This window comes from Lolium perenne, chromosome 2 (genome assembly GCF_019359855.2).
Source record: "Lolium perenne isolate Kyuss_39 chromosome 2, Kyuss_2.0, whole genome shotgun sequence".
NCBI lineage: Eukaryota > Viridiplantae > Streptophyta > Magnoliopsida > Poales > Poaceae > Lolium > Lolium perenne.
This window is the reverse complement of record NC_067245.2, coordinates 304905933-304931708: the sequence shown is the minus strand read 5'-3', so window position 1 is coordinate 304931708 and position 25776 is coordinate 304905933. Positions and strand designations below refer to the sequence as shown.

Below are 25776 nucleotides of genomic sequence, written 5' to 3'. Positions count from 1 at the left end.
TCCCGCTAAATAAAATGCCCTAAACTACTCACCGTATGAAACACCGTTTTTTTACTTCGTGCACCAAACCACCTGACCGCATGATCCATGCATACTCGATACTCCTTTGATGAGACAAGTTTTGGTGGTGGCGTAAGTGCATTACACAAGGGAACTTTAGCACCTCCACAAAATACCCAAAAGGTAGTGGACTTCAACACAAGAAACCCGTCACTTCGGAACGAAACTTACGTCTACCTCGTGTATAAAAGGCTCGCAAGACAACAAATCTCTTCTATCTCACAACAATTTCCACCTCCTTCCCTCCCCTCGCGTCTCTTCTGGCCCGTATATACTTATCTTTCTTGTCCGTCGCCGGTGGCCGGCCGGCCGCCGCGGTGTCCTCCGTTCCGGCAATGGTCGGCCTATCCGATCCCGTCGACTAGAATCGCCAATGATACACTGTCACGCATAGCTCTCGCCTGGCTTGTAGCATCGAGAGATGGACGCCAGTAGGTGTCTCGGGGCGACGCCCCGTGCCTGGGCTGGACACCAAAATCTGCACGGCTTCCCTCCGGCGACAGTGCCGGCAGTGAGGCTCACACCGGAGAAGCCGGCGTGGCGGCCGCTTGTTTGGGGCTCCGATTCGCGGAGGAGCACCGACCCAATCCGTGGCGCCGGACTGAAATCGGCAGGTAATTAACTGGCTCCCGTTTGGCTGTCTGTTCATCTTTTTCGTTATTATTATTGAGAGCACTGGATATGATCTCCACGCCGTTAGCTACAGTTTGCCGCCAACTCGGTGCAGGAAAGATTTTCTTTTAGCAAGAAGAATGATTAATTAATCCAGCGGTTAAGATGATCTGTATTTGTCGATGACCATTGCAACGCTTTGTTTTGCATTCAAGTGGATTCTGATGATCATTACATGTAGGGTCGCTTTTTGTTTTTTGTTTGTTTGTCCTTTAAGCGAGTTGAGGACAGATATGGTATTGGGTTCGGAAAAAAAAAAGATATGGGTTGAAAATCGCCATGGCAACTACGAAGTACATGATTTATCTACTCCCCCAATCCATATTATTTAATGCTAAAATAGATATATCGACAACTAAAATGTGTCTAGATACATCTATATTCCAATTAAGTAATATATGAATCGGAGGGAGTAGCTTTATTAGGGTTAAGCAATAAGCACAGAACCTGAGTTTATACTTTTTTCTTCTTTAGGAAACACCTGGGTAGCTCAAACTTGGTATCGTTGTAAAAGTACTTAGCTTTTGGTCTTAACGGGTTTGTACCTGCTGCAGCTGCTGGCATTTGTTGCGCATTTCATAGGACACTGAGATTTTTCTAAAGGATCCAGAATAGTGGTGCAAATCAGTATTAGTTGGGGACTTCAGAACCTTTTCGATCCACACCTGTCATCAGCTGCAAGTAGCCATTGAAAGGGATATAAACCTAATCATAGTAATATCATACATATACAGGCATGTGCTAACAAGATTTTGTGCCTACTTATTTCTGCAAAAAAAAACATATAAAAATATTATCTCCAGAGCATTCTTGCTCTGCAAACTGTTCCCGCGTGGATCTCATGCTAGGATTAAATTATAGGACTAAAGGGAAGCGCATAACTGAATGACCATGGTATCCAAGATGTCACGTGACATGCATGGATGATTGCAGGTACTGACAGAGTCCATTATTCTGCTGATGAAGCTCTCGTACTAAAGGTTAGGAGATAATGTAATGGTGTTTTCCTCACAAGTTTACATGGATAAACTCATACTAATACAATTTTGTGTTTTTTTTTTGAAACACTAATACAATTTTGTGTTGATATGACTGACCTCCATTGCAGCAAAAAGCGGAGGATGTGCTCCCTTACTTGAATGACCGCTGTGTCTATCTAGTTGGTCAGTTCCTAAACCCACATCAGCTCTATACTTGAGTGAATCCCGTCAGATGGTATTGCCAATCTAATATTTGTATACAATTATATAACAGGAATGATGGGTTCCGGCAAAACTACAGTTGGGAAGATAATAGCTGAAGTACTAGGCTATTCATTCTTTGACAGGTTTGAATTTCTCTCTCATAAATCCAGCAACTGCTGAACGCCAATCAAGACGTTCAATCGTTCATTGAACTAACTTTTGTTGATCAAGGTTTAGTAATGTTACCAATGCTTTCCTTTCACAGTGATAAGCTGGTTGAGCAGGCAGTTGGTATACCAACCGTTGCTGAGATTTTTCAGGTCCATAGTGAAGCATTCTTCAGAGATAACGAGGTGCGGGCTTAGCTTCCTTGGAGACAATAGGATTAGGACACTACTCATCAAAGTCCTATAACCTTTATTTATTTTCGCTCTAGCATGATGTAATTTGCCAATCTCCACATAAAATATAGTTGTATACAATACTAAGCTCCTCTTCAAGTACCTGATAAGTAAATTTGCTGATATCATCTTATTTCAATCAACTTCTCAAGAGTGAGGTACTAAGGGATTTGTCATCAATGCATCGATTAATTGTTGCGACTGGAGGTGGTGCGGTGATACGACCAATCAATTGGTACTGGATGTGATACACTAGCCTGAGTTGCTTGTCAAGACAATGCTTACTAAGTTTTACTATGTGACATTTGCAGGAATTATATGAAGAAAGGGCTCACTATCTGGTTAGATGTTCCATTAGATGCGCTTGCAAGAAGGATTGTTGCAGTGGGTACAGCTTCACGGCCCCTCTTGCATCAGGAGTCTGGTGATCCTTATACAAAGGTAGGTGGCTATTGATACTTCTTTTTGTCTCAATCTGAGTTTGGCATGCAGACAGAACTAATAACTTATTGTTTTCTTATCAGGCCTATGTGAAGCTCACAAACCTTTTTGAAAAAAGGATGGACTCATATGCTAATGCAGATGCCAGAGTTTCCCTTGAAGGTATGTTTCGTACAGATTTCTCCGCTATACATTATTTTGGATTTCATTCTAGTGTTTTATACTACTACAAAGGCCTAAATGGCTCAATAATATGATGCTTTTAGCTCATGTTCAGTTTTTACTCCATTGCTGACTATGAATACCATGCAGATATCGCATTCAAACAAGGACATAATGATGTGAATGTACTTACACCGAGTGTCATCGCTATTGAGGTATTTCTGACTTGGTTGAAATGATCTTTCGAACAGTTCCTGACTAGATTTTTGCCTTCCATTCTTACAGGCATTGCTAAAGATGGAGAGCTTTCTTACCCAGAAGGCCATGGTGAGAAACTGACCGGTTCTCGGGGCTTAAAAAGAACAACAAATATCATTGGTCCTTGTTCGTTGTGCTACCTTTGCGTAAGACAACCTTCTTGATATAGCCAGAGCTTGATTGTTCAAACAATATGACATTGGACAACTTGAGTTTCTACTTGTGTAAATGAATGTGTAAATAGCTATCAACAGAGATGATGTCTCTCTTGTCTCTGTCTCGTTCAGTATAACAGATGGGATTTGTCTTTTTTGTATATTTTGCTTTGCAACAAGAATTTCAATGAATCTGTTCTTTTGAGGCGAATTGCAATTCTGTAGTATTTTATTATATCATATATTTCAACAAAAGTTCATCAGTCACTACAGCCTGTGGGGCATTATGGTGGCTCCTTCACTTTCGAGATATCTACATGTTCTCTCAACAAAAATGGACATGCAAAGCCAATAATTTGATGGTGACCTATAAAATAATGCTACAGTATGGGAAACTAATCTCCTTAGACCTGTCGGCTGTAGCCGCGTTTCAAAGAACGGCTAAAGAGGAAAAGAAGACCTTGTAGGAAGTAGGCTTTAACTTCACATGAAAATACTTCTGATGGTTCTTGCAACAGCACGAGATAAAACACGATTAGTTAAATCCGCAGGCAGGAGGAGAAACTGCTGCTGGGACTCTGGTGGAAGCTGCATTGGAGAAGGGTGTGTGCAAAAGTCAGAGGTAGCGCAGAGCCAAAAATTTACAAACTATGTGCCGCATAGACTTTGATATTTAATCTCATCCAACATGTACATTCCTTCTTACCTCAGGTATGACAGAAAGAACTGGCAAGAACTCTGGAAGAGACCTCATTTCATTTAACACAAGAGAAACATCATCCACGCTATCATCTCCCTTTTCCCTGGTGCTTTCATATCCAGGATCCTGTAAAACTTGAATGAGAAATAGTACAAACAAAGGCTACACAAAAGTGGTACATTTCTTGCAATGTTACTAGAACAACTGATATATTTACTTGCATGAGAGATGAAGTATTGATATCTAAACACAAAAAAGAAGAAGAGAAGTATTGATAGTTCATAAGTGTACATTTTAGATGAATCATGTGAAATCTGATGCAAGTACTCACCCAGTCTATGTGCTATTAGTTGATTAATAGTATCAATACATACATGGACAACAAAACCATTAATGAACGTCATAATATAATGTTTGTACAATCAAATGATGTGAAACCCTTAAAGCATCCCTAAAATATTGGTTTGAGGCTGGGGTGTTCACGCCTAAATACAAGTGATAGTACTGGTATTTTACTTTCTAGAATTTGCTAGCACAGGTGAAAATTTGAGAAATCGTGTTTGAACACTCCTAGTTTTTATATATTACTTTAGCTTTTCCTAGTCTATACCTAATAATAAAGGGAGAAGCGTTTCCGTGGTTTGGTCCATCGTGGTTCTTGGTCCGTCCGTAGCTTCGTCCGTCTGTCCTGCCTTGCTTTGCCTTGCTCCGTTAGAATCTGTTCCGTTCTGGATACAAATTGATCCTATCTGTCCGCACGGGAGTCCACAAGCGATACGTCTCGCTTCCACCCCCTGATATGGTTCGCTAATGCCCTGCCTTTATATATACACCAGGACACCCCAAACCCGTGCAGCAAAAGAGGAGTCCTTCTCGTTGAACCCGTGCAACACCGGAAGTATGGAGGCGTAGGAGGATGTCACCAGCGTGGAGCGTCTCTTCGTTTCTTTCATCTGAAGTGGGAGAAATTGGTACGCTTGGACTCCTAGCAACCAACCTGGGAAGAAAATTCAATCGACTTGTCCGCCGGTAACCATCGCCGCACCTGTCCTGGGACACCATATGGACCTCGCTGAGGCAGTCGCAAGAAGGCCTCTTGCGGCAGCAGGGACTCGCGCTCGTGTCCTTCCTCTTTGTCGTTGTCCTCTTTTCCTTGGGCGATCGGTTTTTCTACATCAAAGATTAGACACGCGAGATAGAGAATCGACGATAGATCAAGCAGGAAACATCGCAGCGACCACGACGGACAAAAGCAAAGTAGAGCGTGGGTGACAAGAGCAAGATATGATGTTGGTCAGCTCCGACGGCAACACAGCAGAGTTCATGCACGACGCGACGGTAATGTCGGCTGTTCTATCCACCACACCACATGGTTGAAGACGATTGCGTGGACAACTGCTTCGTGCTCACCAATGGCATGTCCACCATTCTCACTAAGGTCGTCGAGGCAAGCTTCGAGTTCACGCACGAGGCGTCGCATCCACCACACAGGATGGAGGGCGTTTGCATCGACAAGGGCTTCTTACTCCCCAACGGCAAACCCATCGAGTATTCGAGTGCTTGCACACCTCTACACCGCCGCCCCTTCCCTGCTCCTTTCCGTGCCGCCGTCAAGCAGGATGCGTGCCGACACAAAGCAGCGTGCAGGCTGAAGCGCACGGCTCCTTCCGTGGCGGCCCCTGCTTCCTCCGGTTACATTTTTGGGAGAGCAGGCTGATGTTGTCGGTGCTCCCCTACGCATCGAGCCGAACGGCCTGAACCAGCAGCAGAGTGTGCAGTTGGTTAGACGGCCAGCCGGCCCGACGGGATGCAAGGAATCCGCGGCTTGGTGGCAGGCAGCGTGAACTTGGCAGGGGTGGTGGTCATTGCGAATTTCCAATGCATGTACTAGGGTCCTCTTGTTCCACAACTACGTCTGGAACGCTAGCTACTCGGGAGATGTTGCTCATGGAATAATCCACAAAAAGGTGCATTCGATCCATCATCGCGAGATGATGCTCATGGAGTATTACTCCCTATATCTAGCATTTTCTTTTAACTGTTGTGTCATATTAATGGCATCAGATTCTGTGTGATGCAAGTGCATACAGGTGCAACGGATGAGAAAAGGCACAAAGAAATTGAGTAGTCTACAAATAATGGTAACTATAATATGTCGTCTGATTGTTTGATTAATGCTAGAATATAAAACGGAATAGTGACATGAAGTGGGCTCTTCGGGAGTCAACTTTAATTTAATGGATATATCTCCTCGCCCAAAAGAAAATCCATGGTTAAATAGTTCAATCATTCGCTTCGGTGTTCAACTTTGGATTTGATTTGGCATTGTAAACAAGTTTTTTTTAAAATATTTTTGTTAATATGTGATAATTATGAGGACAAACCCTAATACTTCTTGTCCTGGGGTTTCCACAATTGAAGAAAAAAAGTATAGATCAATCAAATTATTGAACTCATGACGGAACTTCCACTCGTGATGGAACTGAATCTGATTTAATATAGTTAGATAGTTCAGAAATCGCTTTGTATTTTATGTAGTATTTGTCTACTCATCTACCGCTGGAGTGACCATGAGGTGACAGCCATGATGATCCAAAGTTTATCAAGGATGAACTGTCTTGTATAGTAGTGTCCTTTACTAATCTGTCGAAGATGGAGTGACCATGAGGTGACAGCCATGATGATCCAAAGTTCATCAATGATGAACTATCTTGTATAGTAGTGTCCTTTACTAATCTGTCGAAGATGGACTACCATGGTGATCGGTCATTAGGGGTGCGGTTGTTGGTGACACGAAGAATAACTACAAGGGCTAAGAGCTCACTATCATAGTGATGGTAGTCACACATATTATGACCTTAGCGTAGCCTATTATATCAACTTTTTTCGTCCCGGTGCAACGCACGGGCACTTTTCCTAGTATACACCAATGCCTGATCCCAAAATTAGATTGACAGACACATTATTGCCCAAGGAGAGGAATTTTACAATCACATCATTGCAGCTCATCAGATAATTTAATTACCATCTTAAGTAGCATTCAGTTGAGTCCACAAATCATTTCTGTCGGCAAAGGTTCTTTTATATCAACAGCAAGTTTGCTTGTTTATGTAACATACTCTGCTCTAACCCAGGAGTATTTTGTCTATTCCATCCACAAATAGTGAGAAGTGATGTTCTGTTGGAAATTTTACTTACTGGAGATGAGTTTTCCTTCTGAGGAGTCTTCGATAAAAGTAGGAGAAGGCGATATAGATTTCTCAAGTTAGTGACCTCCTCATTATTTAGTGGTGATGACGGAGATGGTGCAAACGGAAATCTAGAGGCCGCAGCAGACGTTACAGAACTTAATGTGGCCACTCCAAGTGCATCTAGTCCCTGCAAACACTAACGGTTGAGAACACATAGCAAGAAAATAGTACTATATGTGCATAAAGGAGTCTGATTTCATTACAAGCAAACATGCATGATGCCAGAGAAAATTCCTACTGTACAAAATAAATTAATAATTAAGCACGGAGCGGGCGAAAGATGAACCACATGGAGTACTTCTGAAATTATATATCATTTGGAATAAAATATCGTTTCTGCCTTATTTGTAGAACTCCATTATAATTTGTAAAATTTTCCTACACAAATTTTCTAATTAAAAAAAAGAATATATAACCAGGTAGGTGCCTTGCCACTTGCCACATTGCCAGCATTAATGGCATGGGAAGTGCGAAGGTGAATCTTAAGTTGTTAGGTCTGACCTATGTTAAATAAGAAACTCACATGAAGGATGAAATTAATGGGCACAATTAACGAGATAACTGACCTTAGAAATCTCCTGAAGAAGTAAATCCTTCACAAAGGAACCCTGGAAAGAGAGTTCACTATTAGTTGATTATCTGACGAGTCCGATGTCAAATACTTCCTCCGTTCCAAAATAACTGTCGCGATTTGTCTAGATTCGCATGTATCTAGACACATTTCAGTGTGTAGATACATGTGAATCTAGACAAATCTACAACACTTATTTTGGAACCGAGGGAGTAACTATCAATCTTGTTCAGTTTTACCTGTTCAGTGAGTGTAAATGACAGGACTTGTTTAATTGCATATCTTGAACTATCACTATCTTCTTTTTGATTTCTGACCAAGGACTGCTCTGATCTGGCCCGGAGAGACTGTAACAAGAAACAAAAATAGTCATGTGCCAAGAAGGTCTGACTAGAGTTCATAAAACTGGAAAGGACATGCTTTCCAGGCGCAAAAATTTGCCAAAAACTGGCTGGCTTCCACCCACTTCACGGAATTGAACAGAAAATATCAGCTAAAATTGGTCATAAGCCGTTGTAACTATGCTAAATTATCATCGGCTCAGTGAAAAAATATGCCAAACTCTAAAACCCCCTATTTGAGCAGAAACCAGCGAGAACTGTCAGGTTTCCAATATGAAATTAGCTAGAAAAGATGGGTTGCTTACACACGTCTCAAGAAAACCCGGTGTAAGTAACCCATCTTTTCTAGCTAATTTCATATTGCCTACATCAGATTTTATATAGTGAAATGTTATTCATGTCAGGACAAGTAAGATCAGCAATTAATGTTAGTATCTCTAGCCTCACTTTCATGAAGAAGAGGATGACACTAGGAGAGTTGGGGCAATTTTCGTTGGTTTATTTCACACACATCTCACACAATGCCATGACCAACCTGAGGGTTGGGGATACAGATATATAGCTGCTAGCCAGCCACGAATATGCTAAGATGCTAACCTAACTGCCAGTCCTTGATGCCCCTAAAAGCAGTCAAGGGTGCTGGTAACTGCCAGTCTTTGATGCCCCTAAAGGCAGTCAAAGATACTTTCCTATCCTAACAGCAGTCCTTCACAAGGACCATGTATGCTGCAGCCAGTCCTCCACAGGACCATGTGCAGCAGCCTCTCCACAGAGACAACAGTACAGGGACTTTATCCAACATTCTCCCCCTAAGTCTTGTACGTCGTCTTGTGGGAGCGCTGAGCCATCCCGAGCCGTACAAGTCCCTGTGCACGAGTTCAAGCCTCTCCTTGGCTCGGAAGTTCGCTCGGACGTCGCATAACTGCTCCACATGGTCGAGGCACAGCAGGCCTCGCACCATCTCCGTGTCACTGAGACGCTTCAGGGCCTCGAAGTGAGGATGCTCGAAGCACTCGTGCCACTGCCACGCCTCGTCCTCCCGACGAGCAGCGAGACAGAGGGGTTGTGCCACCTGCACATCAAGAACATAGAGGCGATTTGTGCCTCTGGTTACCTTGGCAAGCAGGCGACGGTGGCGATCCCAGATGTGGAGGGTCCCATGCTCGATCAGCACGCTCGAGCCGTTCTCATCCAGCTGTCCCAGGCTGATGATGGAGTTCCTGAGCGCAGGAATGTAGTAGACACCAGTGAGCAACCAATGCTCTCCAGTCTTGGCGGTGAAGGTGACGGAGCCGACACCCTTAATCTCCACGGTGGAGGCATCCCCAAACTTGAAGGAGCCTCGCACGTCGGAGTCAAGGTCAGCGAAGAACTCCCGTCGACCGGTCATGTGGTGGGTGGCGCCGGTGTCGAGGCACCACCCGCCAGTCTTGTTGTTACCGGAGCCGTCGCCGAGAAGGGCGTGTGCCTTTGACTCGTCGAGGTGGAGGAGAGCCGCTGCGGTCGGTGCCGCTGGAGGTAGCTCGATGCTTGCATGCGCCATGAACAGGCCGGCTCCTCCTCCTCCGCCTGTGCGACGTGGGCCTGGCCGCGTCGTGGCTACCGACACTCCCTGGCCCAATGGCCAAGCCGGCCACAGTTGCGGCAGGTGTCATCTGGTGCCGGCGGCGCCTCCCTGGGCGCCTCCGCGGGCATCATCGTCGGCAAGTCCTTGCACCCCGGCTTGGGCGTCTTTGCGTGGCTTGCCACGCTTGCGGCCGCCTGGTGTGGAAGAGGACTCCCCCTTCTTCATGTCACCGTGGCAGGAATCCCACTGCTCCCGAGTGAGAAGTAGCTTCCCGTCAATGGTGATGGCCCCCGAGAGAGGCTGTGGCTCGTCGGTGTCGACAACCTTGAGGCGACCTATCGCCTCCTCGATCGTCATCGTGGAGAGGTCCAGCAGAGACTCGATCGAGCAAGCCATCTTCTTGTACTTCTCGGGGATGCAGCGAAAGAGCTTCTCGACAGCTCTCTCCTCGTCGTAGGTGTCATCACCGAACTGCACCATTCTGCAACAACAGAGTGTTGAGACGGAGAGCAAGGTCATCGACGTCCTCCCCTGGCTTGAAGGCCAGGTTCTCCCACTCCTTGCGAAGTGCCTGTAGTGTCGACTTGCGAGCACGGTCGCTGCCGATGCGTGCCGCAGCGATGGCGTCCCAAGCCTCCTTGGCAGTCCGCTTGTTGGAAAGCGAGAACTGCATCTCAGGCGGAACTGCAACGATGAGGGCATCCAACGCCCGTCGATCCTCATGGTGGTCGACACTGCCTCCCACATGTGCCGCACCTGAAGCCTGATCCTCATGACCGCGGCCCACTCGACATAGTTGGTTTTGGTGAGGGTAGGCCACCCAGCACCGGGACCAACGTCCGTCCGGACCCCATAGAGGCCGTGGTCTTGGTCGTCCCAGCGGCCGCCGCCGTGCGCTCCGGGAGCGCCACCGCCGTGCGCGCCTCCTCCGGGAGCGCCACCGCCGTGCGCGCCTCCTTCGGGAGCACCACCGCCGTACGCGCCTCCTCCGGCTGCGCGGGCGTGCTCGGCTGCCCACTGCGCCACCCGCTCTCGTGCTGTGGCGTCTGCGTCGGCGTTGCCGTCAGCAGAAGCAGCGCTGTTGGCGCTGCCGCGCAATACCTTGACCTCAGCCGCCGCAGCACGTGCTGCCTCCGCTGCCGCTGCTGCTTTTACCTCCGCTCTGGCTGCTGCCAGCTCCGCCGCTGCCAGCCTCGACGCGGCTGCTGTAGCCACTCGTTCATGCTCCTCTGCCGCGGCGCGAACGGCCTCCCGCAGACGCCGCGTGCTGGAGGTAGCCGTGTGCTGACAGTGGCCGTCGGACATGGCTCGCTGCTGGGGGGGGGGGGGGGGGGGCTGCTTCCGACGAGCTGCTGCTCGACAAACCGGATGGAGGGAAGTAACCAGGGGCAGGTGGCTGGGGCTGCTCTCTTCCCTGTGAAGGGGAGAGGAGCAGGAAATGCTCAGGCTGCAAGACAACCTTGCTTTGATACCACTTGTTAGTATCTCTAGCCTCACTTTCATGAAGAAGAGGATGACACTAGGAGAGTTGGGGCAAATTTTCGTTGGTTTATTTCACACACATCTCACACAATGCCATGACCAACCTGAGGGTTGGGGATACAGATATATAGCTGCTAGCCAGCCACGAATATGCTAAGATGCTAACCTAACTGCCAGTCCTTGATGCCCCTAAAAGCAGTCAAGGGTGCTGGTAACTGCCAGTCTTTGATGCCCCTAAAGGCAGTCAAAGATACTTTCCTATCCTAACAGCAGTCCTTCACAAGGACCATGTATGCTGCAGCCAGTCCTCCACAGGACCATGTGCAGCACCCTCTCCACAGAGACAACAGTACAGGGACTTTATCCAACACTTAATCAACATATGCATATACATGTGAGGCAATAAACCAACCTCCGTTAGCAAAGATTCCAAACGGTCAATCTGGAAAGTGCCACCCTGTAACAAATTCCAATTAAAGAGAATGTAAGATGTTTGCTATATAACTGGCAGAAGTTGCAGTAGACAATCTGAAAAATAAACCTGAAAGAAAATGACCTGCTAGCATGATCACATGATATCATCACAATTTAAAAGTTCTGAAGGACCAAGGAAAAGCAAACCTTATAAAGTAGTGTGTTCAATGTTGATCGGAGATTTGGTGAGCTATCAGTGAGAACTTTTCTTGCAATCCATGGGTAAGAACTGCTCAAGACTTTGTAGTTGGGATTGAAGCTGATTGCAATGCCTTCCAAGACAGCAAGGCTGAAAAAAAATGGAAAGCCCCTCAGATGTAGCAAATATAGATCATTCATAAACTTAGCAAATATCGACAAGACAAATTTACTAAGATATGAGACAAATTTACTACCTTCGGATTACAAGAGAGAAGTACGAAGGTATCTGGAACTTGAACTTATACCTGAAGAGAGAAGTATGAAGGTTAGCTCTAATTAATTAAACAAACTTATTGAGTATTTGCACTAAATTATTTTTTACATAAGTAGGGCCTTGTAAACTAAGATCAGTACATTGTTTGCCCAAGATTTCCAGACAGATCTCCAAAGCTTATATTTTGAACGCCTTTGTTAACAGCACTTTCAAATACGCCTGGGCCAAATATGGGAAACAAAGTAGTGAGTGACGTGTCAAATATAGTCATGCTATTATGCCATTTTAAACTAACTGTTTATTTCTTAATATTACTGGCATTCATCTGGAACTGGAGTACCTGTCAATGCCTTTGTCACTTCATCTTTCTGAGCAGTTGCAGGAAGCAAACTGCAAGAGACATTAAAGAGACGCCACATCAACTTAGTTATGGTCATATCCAACGGATAAAAGGAGGTTATTTCAGACAACTGGCATCCAACTGAATGCACACAATTTTTTGTAAATTCAATGAGTTCAATGATTTTTCTCACCCAAGAGTAATAAAGTCTTTTGCTAAACCATCAAAATCCCGGTTAACCAGATGTAGACAAGCTTCAATAAATCCATCCCTGAGTTCTTGTCGGAATTCTCCCATCATTCCAAAATCTATGTAACGAATAGTGTTTCAGTAAGCTAGTGATAGAACTCCCCGTAATTGTGGTGAAGTATAAAGTAGTAAATTATGGACCCAAATGTTATTAAACTTTTAATGCGAGTAACCTATGTAGAAACAGTACAGTGCCACAATTACCTAAGTAAGCTAGCTTCCCATCAACTGTACGCAGAAGATTTCCAGGATGTGGGTCTGCATGATAAAATCCGTATTCCAAAAGCTGGGAAAGTGAACAGTATACTCCAACCTACAAGGTAGCAAATACCAGCAAATTTAACTGGTCAAGACTGTGCAGTGTGATCCAATCATCCAATATTTACTTGATACATTCAAGTACTGATATGCACCGCTTTACCTCAACCAAATATTGATCTCTGACTTCTGACAACCTTTCCCCCTAAAACATCATACTATATTGAGTCAATAACTTGTTATCCATGCATAGTGTTCATATTTGCTTGCTAACAAGTAAATAAGATCATAGGCTGCACCTCAACCCATTCCATGATAAGGACTCGCCGTCGCGTCTGTTCAAGATACATTTCTGGAACCAGCACGTCTCTAAGATTCCCATATAATTCCCTAAGTACATGATTGATACTGTCACTATAAGACAAACATAAAACTTATGTATTGTTCTCACCACAAGTACAAATAACTAGCTGAACTTCTAAATGAAAGATCATAATAGAATCCTCAGTAATTTAAAACCCAGCTTCCAAATGCTGAACACGTTCAGGTCTTGGTGAAATGGTCTTCACTTCCATCATCAATGGCTACTTGGGAAGATAATGATGTACTACGCACCCGCTACCCGACTGCAAAAGCTTGGGGACAAGCTTCGTCTCAAGGGGAGGGCAATGTCACCCCTGCCGTGCTGTCAGGTGTGCCACCAGCTCAAGGCGTTGCCGAGAGAGAAAGTCTTATATACTCCCTCCATTCCAAAATAATTGGTATTCTTGGTTTGTCCTAAGTCAAAATTCTCTAGGTTTGACCGATTGAAAACGTGTCAATATCTACAACATCAAATCCACACAGTACGAAAATTTATTGTATGATAAATGTAATGAAACTAGATTGGTTTTTTAGAAGTTGATATATTTTCTATAAACTTGGTCAAACTTATATTTTGACTTAGGACAAACCTAGGACACAAATTATTTTGTAACGGAGGGAGTACTTTCATATTCTACAATCAGTTGTCCTTCACAATTCAGGATGTAGTTAGTAAACATCAAATTAGTTCAAGGTGTTATGAGAAGTTGTATGTTGATTTTTTTTCCTGAAATCATTTGACTGACATAGTGTTCATCTGTCCATATTAGACTTGGTAATTAAACTGGACTTTGGCTTGTAAATAAGAAATCCAACCTGAACTTAAGTCCATTTCTCGCTTCTTCTCTATAATCCATCTCCTGCATCAAATGCGATTTACCTGTATTCAATGTGAATCTCTAAGAATATGTGCATGCTCTACACAAAATAGATAGCTAACATAATCTTCCAAATGACACAAGCACAAACTTGCAAAATATCAAAATGATAACATTGTGGCGAATGCTTTGAACTTTAACTAGAATGTTTACTGGTTCCCCTGATCCACAATCCAGTTTGTTTGATGCTTTAACAATAATTTTGTAGCTAACTAGAACCATGCTTAAAGAGTACTTTAAAGGCCCTAATTGATTGTTTCGTATATGACATGAGCAGAAGTAAAAGAGAAAAGGCACAAACATAAATTTACCCAGAGATGCTATGTGAGGTTGCATAGAAAAGTTACCCGAAATAGGCTTGATGCCCATTCGTCAAGCACAGCCTGCATGTAAGGTAACAATACATACGGTTACAAACTAAGTAAATATAAATATTATGTAAGAAAATGCTACAAAATAAGAAAGTACATATTTGATTTTAAAAGGAGAATTTTCCATTCCATTTGCTTTGTCTATCTTACAAAGACACAAACTCGAGAACTTATAGGACTCTGGCCTTACTTGAAGGTCTGTGTTCAGCTTGCGAGCCTTCCTGGCAACACCAGCAAGGAACCGCAAGATAAAGATATCCAAGGAAATTGCGGCTTGGACTCCAGGCCTTTGTACTTTGACAGCAACAAGCTTCCCATTGGAACGTAGCCTAGCCTGGTAAACCTACAACAGTAAGAATATGACATGTCATATGATATCACCCAAAACAAGAAGGCCATACACTATAGGAAGTAGAAAGTGTTGTTTAACGAATAGTTCAAAATATCACAGTTAGTATGGTTCTTAAACATCATGAAAGTTTTGAGATTCTCATGTTCCTTGTCCTACTAGTTTGTTCTTTTTTTCTTTGATCACTTCCAACCTTTTAATCTACAGATGTAGGTCTTTTAAATTGTTTTAGGAAAGTATAAAATGCATAAAGTTCACTGAGTTGCATATCCGTTTTTGGTGCTTGAAGTTCAAACATGAACAAGGTGGACATGTATCATACAACTGAACTCGACTATCGAAACACAATTGACTGGAAACAGTCACAGGGCATTGCCCTGCTTATCTGATTATAAAATTACAAAGTTCTGATTATTAAGGCCTAGTTTGGCAACAAAGTTTTTTCTAAAACTGTAGAGTTTTAAAGAATACTTCAGTTTTAAAACCACAACATTTATCAGATACAAATACCTTAAAGTATTTAATAGTTCAGCATTTTTAGAAACTGAAGTATTCCCTGAATACTTCAAAAGTAGTTTGGTGCCAAATGGGGCCTAAGTCGTAGGAGAACACAATTGAATCCTCCTTGCATTACCAAATTGATAGTAACCGTACCTGCCCAAGAGAAGCAGCAGCAACAGGCTCTGGTGATATTTCAGAGAAAACCATGTCCAGTGGCATCGCCAGCTCCTTTTCTATAATATCAAAAGCAACGTCGGTCGAGAACGGTGCTATACGGTCTTGAAGCAGTGAGAGTTCATCAAGGTATGCAGGAGGAATCACATCCTGCAGCAAATGAAACAAATGTAGTCACATCCATGGCCCATTAACGAACAATGATTTGCAAGAGTGTAGCTAGTGCATTATCTAGGGCTAAAATCAGGGCTGTGTCATTTGAAACTGATGTAACAATAGACATTGGACAGCTCATCATGACATGTCATACCACAGTGACAACTGACGGAGATACAGCGAGTAGTTGAATGATGAAACTCACCGGCCGCGACGAAACAGCTTGCGCAATCTTCACAAATGCCTGTGGTCAAAGGAGCAGCATGGCATACCTGTTAATCACCATGGCATACACTACACATGGACGAAGGACATGCACAAGCACGCATTGGAAGATAGAGCATACCGGGCCAAGTTCCAGCAGTATCCTCCTGAGCTGAGCAGCCCTGACCTGCAACAGCACCACCCAATCATCCCGTGAGCAAACCAACGGCTAGGTATTTAATCAAACAGTAACCGTGCGTGCCGCGGCCCGTGCGCGAGACCAATAAGCAAGCGTGAGTGCGTGAGCGTGACGCGAGAGGCACCGACCTCGAACATGTCGTCGGCGCGCTCGTTGACGGTGTCGAGGTACCGCAGCGCGAACCAGCGGCCGAAGGAGGCCCCGATCTGCAGCGAGCGGCGGAGCACGAGGAGCGGCCTGCGGCGGTAGACGGCGGCGATGCCGCTGATGTCGTACGCGGTGGGGAGCTCCCCCTCGGCGGACATCCCCTCCTCGAAGAGGTACCCCGAGCTCCTGGTGAAGGCGTCCTCCTCGACGGTACCGACGCTGAACGCGGAGGCGCGAGGGCGGGGCGGTCGCCGGCGAGGCGGTGGTATCCGGGCCGCGGGCTTGGCCCGCACCCGCGGGGCCGGAGCAGGGAGCGGGCGGAGGAGGAGCATCTCGCGGCGGAGATTGGTGAGTCGGAGCGGAGGGAGAAGACGAAGTGGGGATTGGGCGCCAAGGGAGTGGTTTCCAACGGCGAGATTTATTGCGGCGCAGGATTTTTTCCGTGGAAAATAAATGCAGTTTTCGAACGTGCGGTCTGGATCTGAAGCGCGGGGCAGAGCAGAGGAGATCCGACGGTCTTGAAAGCGGCACGTCGTCACGAAACGTGTCGCGTGCCGGACTCTGTATTCTGAAGGAACTGTGTTATCCCCTTCACTTGGCGGTCGGCTGCCGCAGCAGGAGAAGCAGAAAGCATGGCGATCGTGGCAGCACTCGTCGCGCCCACGGCGAGTCCTCTCAGGCTCGCCGGCGGGCAGCGGTATCGCAGCAACTGGCGCGTCGCGGCGGCGTCCTCCTCGGCGGCGGCGGCCGGGGTGGACCTCAAGGCGCTCGGGGCCGCCATCGATAAGGTGAAGCACCGGCAGTTACGTTTCTCACGATGATGGCGATGAGGTGAGAGCTGACGGTGAGCTGCGTGGTGGTGGTGCAGAAGGACAGCGAGGAGGCCAAGCAGGCGCTGGACCAGCTCAAGGAGCTCGGCTGGGCCAAGCGGTGGAGCTCGCAGCCCTACATGTCACGCCGCACGGTCAGTGCAGTGGCTGCTATACGCCTTCTCATCCATCATCATCTCTGAGTGTTGTTTGATCAATCAATGTGGGATATCATGCCTTATTTCTGAACTTTTGAACAGACATCTCTGAGAGAACTCACCACGCTCGGGATAAAGAACGCCGAGAACCTCGCCATCCCAAGTGTTAGAAACGATGTAAGCCACAATACCCTGATGGTTTCATTGGTGGGAATTTGTGAAAGTAGCACTTCGGATGCAGAATAGTAGTGTCATCATAGCTAGATCATCTTTGCATTATTCAGAATGCGATCCTGTGCATTTCATTTTGTACTACAATTGTGCAGGCAGCGTTTCTGGTCACGGTCGTCGGAACCACCAGTTTCTTGGCCGTCATTGCAGGCCAGCTCCCTGGGGTACGTGCGTCCTCCCTGCCTCTCCTTATGTGCTTAACAAACAGCAACCAAATCGTTTCAATCCCAATTTTCTTTTGTCTGTCTCAGGATTGGGGCTTCTTTGTTCCCTACTTGATCGGAAGCATTTCGCTGGTAGTATTGGGTGTCGGTAGCATTTCTCCAGGGTATGTTGATTCTCACATAACAAAAGGCTTTATCAAAAGAGTACTACTCCCTCCGTTCGTCTGTAATTGACGCGGGGTGGCTTGCACGCATGTGTGTACTTATCTGGTGGCTGTGTCGATTAAAGCAGAACGGAGACAGTAATAGTTTGCATGCTCAGAGAAAATTTTATTTCTTTGAACATTTAAAAACACACTTTTGTCTTAATGTTGCATCCATGATGGCAGTCTTCTGCAGGTCGCAATCGGCTCCTTTTCTTCCGCTTTCCCTGACTACCAAGAGAGGATTGCCAGGCATGAAGCTGCACATTTTCTGAGTATGTGCCTTCTCTTTTGCAACAAATAAGAGTGAGATCACTGTATCTGCGTTCTGCAGCTAAGAACCTTACTTACTGTAATGCTCTCTCTGTGAATTAGTTTCCTATTTGACTGGCCTACCGATCCTGGGGTATTCTTTGGACATCGGGAAGGAGCATGTTAATTTGGTCGACAAGCAAATAGAGAAGTTGATATACAGTGGCAAACTTGATCAAAAGGAACTGGACAGGTAGTTATTGTTGTTTAGCATCTACAACTATGTTCAATTTTGTACACTCCTGTTTATTCTGCATTCGGTTCAGTTGCTGCATCAGTGTGTTTTTGTACTGTAATTGCTGCATCAGAGAGTGGGCGTCAATTTACCTTGATCGTTACACCGACCTTACCTAATTTTTATTGGTAAAATCATCACCAGGTTAGCTGTAATCACAATGGCCGGACTGGCTGCTGAAGGTCTGGAGTATGACAAGGTCGTCGGCCAATCAGCCGACCTGTTCAGTCTTCAGGTGATTTACTAATTCACCAGCTCATCTTAGGTTATGACTCTTCAAAGTTCGTTTCTGAATGTCTACTGAAAAAGCACCTCAAGAACCTTGTATGTCTGTTTACAGAGATTCCTGAATAGGACTAAGCCACCCCTTACTAAAGATCAGCAACAGAACCTTACCAGATGGGCAGTGAGTCACCCACCATCTCATTCCGAACTAGCAGAGAGAAAGCATGTTTTGCATACATGTTGGACTTAGGACACGTACTATTTGGCTTTTGCAGGTCCTGATTGCTGCTTCGCTTCTGAAGAACAACAAAGCGGCTCACGATGCTTTGGTGTCTGCGATGTCGCAGAAGGCCACCGTGCTGGGTTGCATCGAGGCAATAGAGAATGCCTCTTGATTAGAATGTAGTAATGCAGTCTTGTGTCCTAAGTCCTAACATGATGGAAGTGGTTATTTTTGAGATAAAAATGGAAAGATATATAATCAAGCACTGAAAAGAATGGTGTTCTTCTTTATTTGTATATGTACATGTCAGTCTCACAATCTGAAACACAACCTTCAGTTCCTCATTGTTTAGCAGTAGTTTCCTGAGACGTTCCTCGACTTGTTGACTTCTGAAGGCTGACTGAAGTTTGTATAGATACAGAGCACTGTAATTAAGCAAAAGACAGCAACCAGATGCACTGGAAGTCAAGGGCACAATTTTCTCGTTCAAACGTACTACATTGATCGCAAACTTCTATGCATCTTCAGATCATTCAGTAATGTTCTTAGGCACAGTCGTGTATATATTCTAGATAGAGTCGTCACCTTACATGAAATTATCCATGAGTTACATTGCAAGAAGATGAACATGGTAATCCTAAAGATTGATTTTGAAAAAACCTATGATAAAGTTAAATGGTTTTTTCTACAACAGACACATAGGATGAAAAGTTTTTCGCGCTCATCCATAACTTTATTTTTGGAGAAAGTGTTGCCAGTAAAGTCAACGATGACACTGGTAGATACTTCCAAACGAAAAAAGGTTTAAAGGCAAGGTGATCCTCTATCACCCATGTTGTTTAACATTGTGGCTTATATGTTAGCCATCATTATTGACTGTGCTAAGGCTGATGGGAAAATTGTATGGAACATGATCCGGGGAAAGCAAGAAATCTGATATTAATTTTTTTCAGCTTTCGAACAATTTTCTGGCTTAAAAATCAATTTTTATAAGAGTGAGTTATTTTGTTTTGGCGACGCCTAGGACGAGGCAAATCACTATGCTGAGCTTTTCGGCTGTGGGATTGGCCAGTTTCCAATCAATTATTTAGGCATTCCGATTCACTTTCAAAGGCTAACAATGGCTGAATGAAAACACGTCGAGGAAAGACGTGTCTTAGTAGTTGGAAAGGAAAATTGCTATCTCTGGATGCTCATTAACCCAGTACTAACTAATATGGTATTGTATATGATACCCTTCTTCCAATTGCCAAAAGGAGTCTTGCATCAGTTGAATTTTTTCGATCAAGGTTTTTTTTGACAAGGAGATAGTGAGAAAAAGAAGTACCGGTTTACTAAATAGAGTGTTGTATGCTGACCTAAGGACCAAGGTGGGCTGGGTGTGTTCATGGCCTAGCTCGAGGTAAAGAACACAACCATATTGGGGAAATGGTTGGCCAAGCTGCTAATCGAAAATGGGGTTTGACAGACTATCCTAAGGCGGAAATATGTTGGCTAAAAAACGATCTTTCAGGCCTTTTAAAAACCGGGAGATTCTCACTTTTGGGCAGGCCTTATGGCAAGAAACACTTTTTCCCTTCTGGATCTTTTTCCATTAAGGATGGATCCGAGATTAGGTTCGGTGATCGCAAATGGCTACGAAACACCACTCTCCATGTCGTGGATGTGACCACGGAAGGTGCTACATGGGGCAGTGCTTCGTTGATGCGAGGCAAGGATGACGTAGCCATCTACGAGACAAGATGCACAAGACACGGGTTTTACCCAGGTTTAGCCCCTCCGAAGGAGTAAAAGGCCTATGTCCTACTAGATTATATTGCTCAGATGTATTTATAATGGGGTGCTCAGCCAGTCAACTCGGCGACCAGGAGCATGTTTATGCGGAATTGGAGATCGGATCCCATCTAGGGTTTAGCTAGGGGGTTTATATAGGCACCCCCGGTCTAGGGTTTACACGAGATAAGATCGAATGTATCTTCTTGCGAAAAGGTCGGGAGGCTCTGCCCCGCGCGCCAAGTCTTCAAAGCTCATGTTCATTCGCTTGGGCATTGGGCCAGCCGCTAAGGGCTTTAGCCCAGTCGCTAGGGTTTTAGCCCAGTCACCTTGGTATTGGCCGAGTTGTCGAGCGACTGGAACCCTCCCTGGTCCTCCTTCGATCCGGCAAGTGAGCCTGGTGGTAGGCCCCCTAGGGCATATCCCCATCACTCCGAGAACAATATCCAACTCTGTACAATATTGTACAACACAAAGGTGAAACCTTGGCTAAGGTTATGGAAACATCCCCACCAATCGTGACGTTTAGAAGGGATCTTGTTGGAGTCAGGCTTGCTAATTGGAATGCATGGCTACAACGATTAGCTTTTGTCCAATTATCAACAGCACCAGACGAGTTTCACTAGAATCTTAATGAGAATGGATTCTATGTATAGAGCGTTGATTCATCCAGTAGCGCCAATACTTAATAACACGAAAATTTGGAAGGTGAAGATACCATTAAAAACGAAGGTGTTTACATGGTATCTTTGTTGAGGGATCATCCTTGCCAAGGACAACCTAGCAAGACGTAATTGGTAAGGACGTAAAAAATGTGTTTTTTGTCATCATGATGAAACTATAAACCATTTATTCTTTCAATGCCATTTTGCGCAGTCTATATGGTGAATCATGCAAATAGGTTCTACCTTATATTCACCAAGTAGTGTTGCAAATATATTCCGCAATTGGCTTAATGGTGTGGATCAAATGTTTAAAATACTTATTAAGGTGGCATCGCTTGCCGTTATTTGGTCGCTTTGGCTATGTAAAAATGATGTTATTTTTAATGATAAAAAATCCTTTCTTATGCAGGTTATCTACCGGTGCAGTACTTTGCTCCGTTCATCGTTGTCTCTTTAACATATGGAGAACCGCAACCTATTTTGGAGGTGTCTACACTGTTGAAGGACACGATGAGGGATTTTGTTACCCAACATGGGTGGCAGCATAATCTCAAGATTGGTCCACCGCCTCTTTTAGGAGTCGATACATCACCTTGATTTTATTGTATCGATTTATTTATATATTTTTTAATCTTTGAATTTTTGGACGACTGTGTGCATTCTAGTTATGCAGATATTGGGTGTAACGCTTAAATTTTTTACGTAATAAAGCGCACTTTATCGAAAAAAAGCACAGTTGTACAGATGCAACATCTCAAACTGCAATACCCGGAAGATGCCATATTTCATTTCTGAGAGAGTAGGTAGTTTACAGTATTAGCTCTAGATGCTAAGGGTAGAGTACTACAGTTTTTTCGATAAAAAAATTACATCCAGCCTCTGCATAACCAGGATGCACATAATCGTTTAAGTATCTGAAGTCATAAAAAAGACTAGGCGAAATACATATTGAAGCGATGAATCATATAACGCCTAAGGTGAGGGTGGTAATTCGATGTAGCCTCCAACCGTGTACAGACCTCCGTAAATAGGTCTCGGTTCTCCACTCACTAAAGAGGTAACCACGAACGGAGAATACCTGGACATCTGTAGATGACCTGCAACAAAGAACATTTTTTATCGTTAAAAATCTTGTCGTTTCTACATAGGCAAAGCGCCCAGATAACTGCTAGCGCCCCCACCCTAAGAAGCAATTTAAACCTTAAATCGATACCGTGAAGCCAATTACCAAAGACATTGGCTACACTAGTCAGGAGATACAGGGTAGACGCTACTTGGATGACTGGCCATATAGATCTTGCAAAATGGCACTGGTACTACAGTTAACTTAAGAGAGTACTCCACCCTAGTACACACCATATTGGTGCAGAGATCGCGAGATCTATACACCTCATAGTCTGGTAGGACGGCCCGGCTACACAAGCATGTACCTTCTTCGAAGCGATAGAGAACGCATCTTGATTGTTAGGGAGCTTGAGTGTCCTAACATGATTGAGGTAGTTATTATTGTTGAAAAGAAGGGGAAGATATATAATCAAGCGCTGAATGAAACGTTGTTCTTTTTCTTTGTATGTCAGTCTTAGTCTGAAACACAACCTGCAGTTCCTCATTGTATAGCAGTAGTTTCCTGAGACGTTCCTCGACTTGTTGACTGCTGAACGCTGACTGGAGTTTGTATAGATACATAGAACTTTAAGCAAAAGACAGCAACCAAATGCACTGGAAGTCAAGGGCACAATTTTCTCGTTCAAACATACTACATTGATCGCAAACTTCTCTGCATCCTCTGATCATTCAGTAATATTCTTAGGCACAGTCGTGCGGATGCAGCAGCTCGAAATGCAATCCGAAAAATGATAATGAACGAGACATCACATAACAGATGATTTCTAGAATACTCCGAAGATGACATATTTCATTCCTGAGAGAGTAGAGTACATGGTTGTCTCTAGTAGTTCACAGTATCAGTAGCTCTAGATGCCAAGGGTACAGTATTACAGTTAACTTAAGGGAGTGCTCCACCCCAGTACACACCATAACGTTGCAGAGATCGCGAGATCTATACAACTGATAGTCTGGTAGAACGGCCCGGCTACACAAGCATGTACCTTCGTGTCATTCAGAAATAGAACCCTCAGCGGAAGAGGAGATGTCTGGTACCGTGCCATGGCATCGATCTCTGAAGAAATACAGGAACACTTCCCTGCCCTGCTTCCGTGCAGCCGTAGAACTCGTGGAATGCATAGTTTTGTCTTAACAACGCTATGATCTCTAGGTATTAAGTAATCCTACAATACTACTCCATCATACGCATTTCTTAGTAGTCGTATCTACACGTGTACACGGTACATGTGATGTGTGCACTGGAATTCAGACGTCGTCGGACCAGTCCTGCAGCTGGCCTTCGGCGAAGAGCGCGTCGACGACGTTGTCGATGAGCGAGTCGACGAAGGAGTTGCATCCGATGGTGAGCACCTGCCCGATCCTGCCGCGCGCGCTGGACGCCCACGCGAACGTGGCGGCAGAGGCCACCACGACCAGGCACGCGCCCGTGGCCTCCTCGATCTGCACCGTGTCCAGCTTCTTGAACAGCGAGTCCCCCGTCGTCGCCTCCACCGCCACCGCCGCCGCGAACGCAACCTGAGAAACACAGACAAATCATCAGACGCGCGCTGACCTCCATAGAAATGGACGGCTGATGAACAGCGGGAACGAGACAAGGGCGAACCATGGCGAGGCGGCCGGAGATGGTCTCGAAGTCCTGGCTCTTGCGGGAGCTCTCGATGTAGTCGGCCAGCGACGCGAAGAAGGGCGCGCCCCGGCCCATGTCCCCGATGCCGCCCTCCACCGCCTCCCCGGGCAGCCGCTTGCGCGTCACGGCGTCGCTGCCGCCGGAGCCGGCACCGTACGACCGGAGCGTGCAGAGGCGGGGCTGGAGCACGATCTTGCCGCCGCCCTCCCGCCTCGGCTGCTGCGACGGGGGTGGCGGCGCCACCGCCTCGCAGACGATTGCTCTCGCCGCGGCCGCCATGCTTCACTGGACTCCTCGACGGTTGGATAGCACGCCGGAGACTTTGACGACGCGCGCTGCTGGCTTTCTTGGAGGAGTTCGCTTGCTGCGAGTAGAGCACCGGCCGGTGAATGCTGAACGCTAGAACGCCACTCTTCCTCTCATCTCCTCGTCGTCCTTTTGAAAAGCCCGGCAGCGACAGCGAGCGGTGTACGACGTGGCCGTTCACCGTCCCGGTGAATCGGCCGAACCGTACCAGACGGTAAGGATTCACGGGCCTCTGCATTGTCGCGTTCCGGCGAGTTCCGGGAATCCACGTAACCTCGTGCTTAGCCGACACGCAGCCGGCGTGGGAGGCTGTGGGCCACGCGGGCGTGGCGGGGTTCCTGGACACAGGTGTCGCTCTCTCGCGATAGGATGAAGGACTCCTTTTACGCCCTCCGATTCTTATCGGACGGTAGGTTTACTCTGTGTGACTGACCTGACCGTTTTTCTTTTTTGCGAATTCTTCTGTGACTTTTTTTTCGAAATGGGGGTGAACCCCGGCTTCTGCATCATGACGATGCACCTTTATTAAAAAATAGTCCAAGGCATAATTCGTTTACAAAACACGCATCAACGAAGATCGATACAATAACCAACCATCGAAAGAACCAGCATACTTAAGACTATAAATCAACATAGCCTCCTAGTATGACGCCAACCAGCCTGGCACAAGATATCCTGAGCAACCGTCAGGAGTCGTATGCAGCCAGAAGCCATGGCATCCCGCAACCCCTCCGGGGAAAGTAGTGCCCAGAGATGGACCCAATAGGAGACCATATGAATAACCTGCAAAAAGTTGAAAGACGATTTTTTATTAAAAATTATATCATTTCTAATCCTCCAAATAGACCAACATAAAGCAGACACCCCAATCCGGATAAACGCCTTAGATTGTCTATCTACTCCATTTAACCAATTACCAAACATATTAGTAATATTGGTTGGAGGTGGAAGATCATAAGTGAAAGAAACCGTACGCCATACAAGTTTAGCTAGTGGACATTCAATAAACAGGTGTTGAATAGTCTCATGCTCCCCACAGAAGACACATTTTGTACACCCATTCCAATGATGTTTCGCTAAATTATCCTTGGTTAACAACACATTATTACTCATGAACCACATAAAAATCTTAATCTTTAGCGGTATTTTCACCTTCCACAAATACTTTCTCAAGTAAGGAGTATGGTCACACATAATATCTTCATACATCGACTTGACCGAAAACAACCCATTAGTTGTTAGTTTCCAAACAAAACGATCATTCTCATCGTTCAAATTAACCATCATTAGCCTTCTACACAATTGTACCCACGAGGTCCACTTATTATCATTTAGTAACCTCCGAAAAGTAATATGCAAAGGTGAATGGGCAAGCACCTGTGCAACAGTAACATTCT

The 25776-nt window shown here is 45.3% G+C and overlaps 4 protein-coding genes across 4 annotated transcripts; 2 read left to right on the top strand and 2 right to left on the bottom strand.

The window, feature by feature from the left end:
- Positions 1 to 281: 281 nt before the first annotated feature.
- LOC127336964 (shikimate kinase 3, chloroplastic) lies at positions 282 to 3544 on the top strand. The gene is made up of 10 exons (XM_051363829.1): positions 282 to 674; positions 1666 to 1712; positions 1841 to 1895; positions 1987 to 2059; positions 2182 to 2269; positions 2470 to 2552; positions 2629 to 2758; positions 2842 to 2920; positions 3071 to 3135; positions 3206 to 3544. Exons 1-10 carry the CDS (start codon positions 482 to 484, stop codon positions 3257 to 3259), a joined length of 867 nt encoding a protein of 288 aa, XP_051219789.1. The 5' UTR covers positions 282 to 481; the 3' UTR covers positions 3260 to 3544.
- Positions 3530 to 16732, bottom strand: LOC127336962 (uncharacterized aarF domain-containing protein kinase At1g71810, chloroplastic). Its single transcript, XM_051363827.2, has 21 exons — positions 16305 to 16732; positions 16120 to 16164; positions 15979 to 16017; positions 15597 to 15767; positions 14784 to 14936; positions 14570 to 14605; positions 14161 to 14204; positions 13281 to 13371; positions 13145 to 13186; positions 12928 to 13036; positions 12668 to 12782; positions 12475 to 12524; positions 12275 to 12353; positions 12115 to 12165; positions 11867 to 12008; positions 11658 to 11702; positions 8095 to 8202; positions 7851 to 7892; positions 7232 to 7411; positions 4040 to 4159; positions 3530 to 3921 (listed from the first exon to the last, which is right to left on the bottom strand). The coding sequence occupies exons 1-21, from the start codon at positions 16653 to 16655 to the stop codon at positions 3817 to 3819; spliced, it is 2118 nt and encodes a 705-aa protein (XP_051219787.1). The 5' UTR covers positions 16656 to 16732; the 3' UTR covers positions 3530 to 3816.
- Positions 16733 to 16920: 188 nt separating this feature from the next.
- Positions 16921 to 19374, top strand: LOC127336963 (uncharacterized). The gene is made up of 10 exons (XM_051363828.1): positions 16921 to 17111; positions 17192 to 17287; positions 17393 to 17467; positions 17617 to 17685; positions 17773 to 17849; positions 18075 to 18163; positions 18264 to 18393; positions 18580 to 18670; positions 18776 to 18841; positions 18936 to 19374. The coding sequence occupies exons 1-10, from the start codon at positions 16956 to 16958 to the stop codon at positions 19053 to 19055; spliced, it is 969 nt and encodes a 322-aa protein (XP_051219788.1). The 5' UTR covers positions 16921 to 16955; the 3' UTR covers positions 19056 to 19374.
- A 3833-nt stretch (positions 19375 to 23207) lies between these two features.
- On the bottom strand, positions 23208 to 24540 carry LOC127336965 (stress enhanced protein 2, chloroplastic). Its single transcript, XM_051363830.2, has 2 exons — positions 24050 to 24540; positions 23208 to 23961 (listed from the first exon to the last, which is right to left on the bottom strand). The coding sequence occupies exons 1-2, from the start codon at positions 24350 to 24352 to the stop codon at positions 23692 to 23694; spliced, it is 573 nt and encodes a 190-aa protein (XP_051219790.1). The 5' UTR covers positions 24353 to 24540; the 3' UTR covers positions 23208 to 23691.
- Positions 24541 to 25776: the final 1236 nt, after the last annotated feature.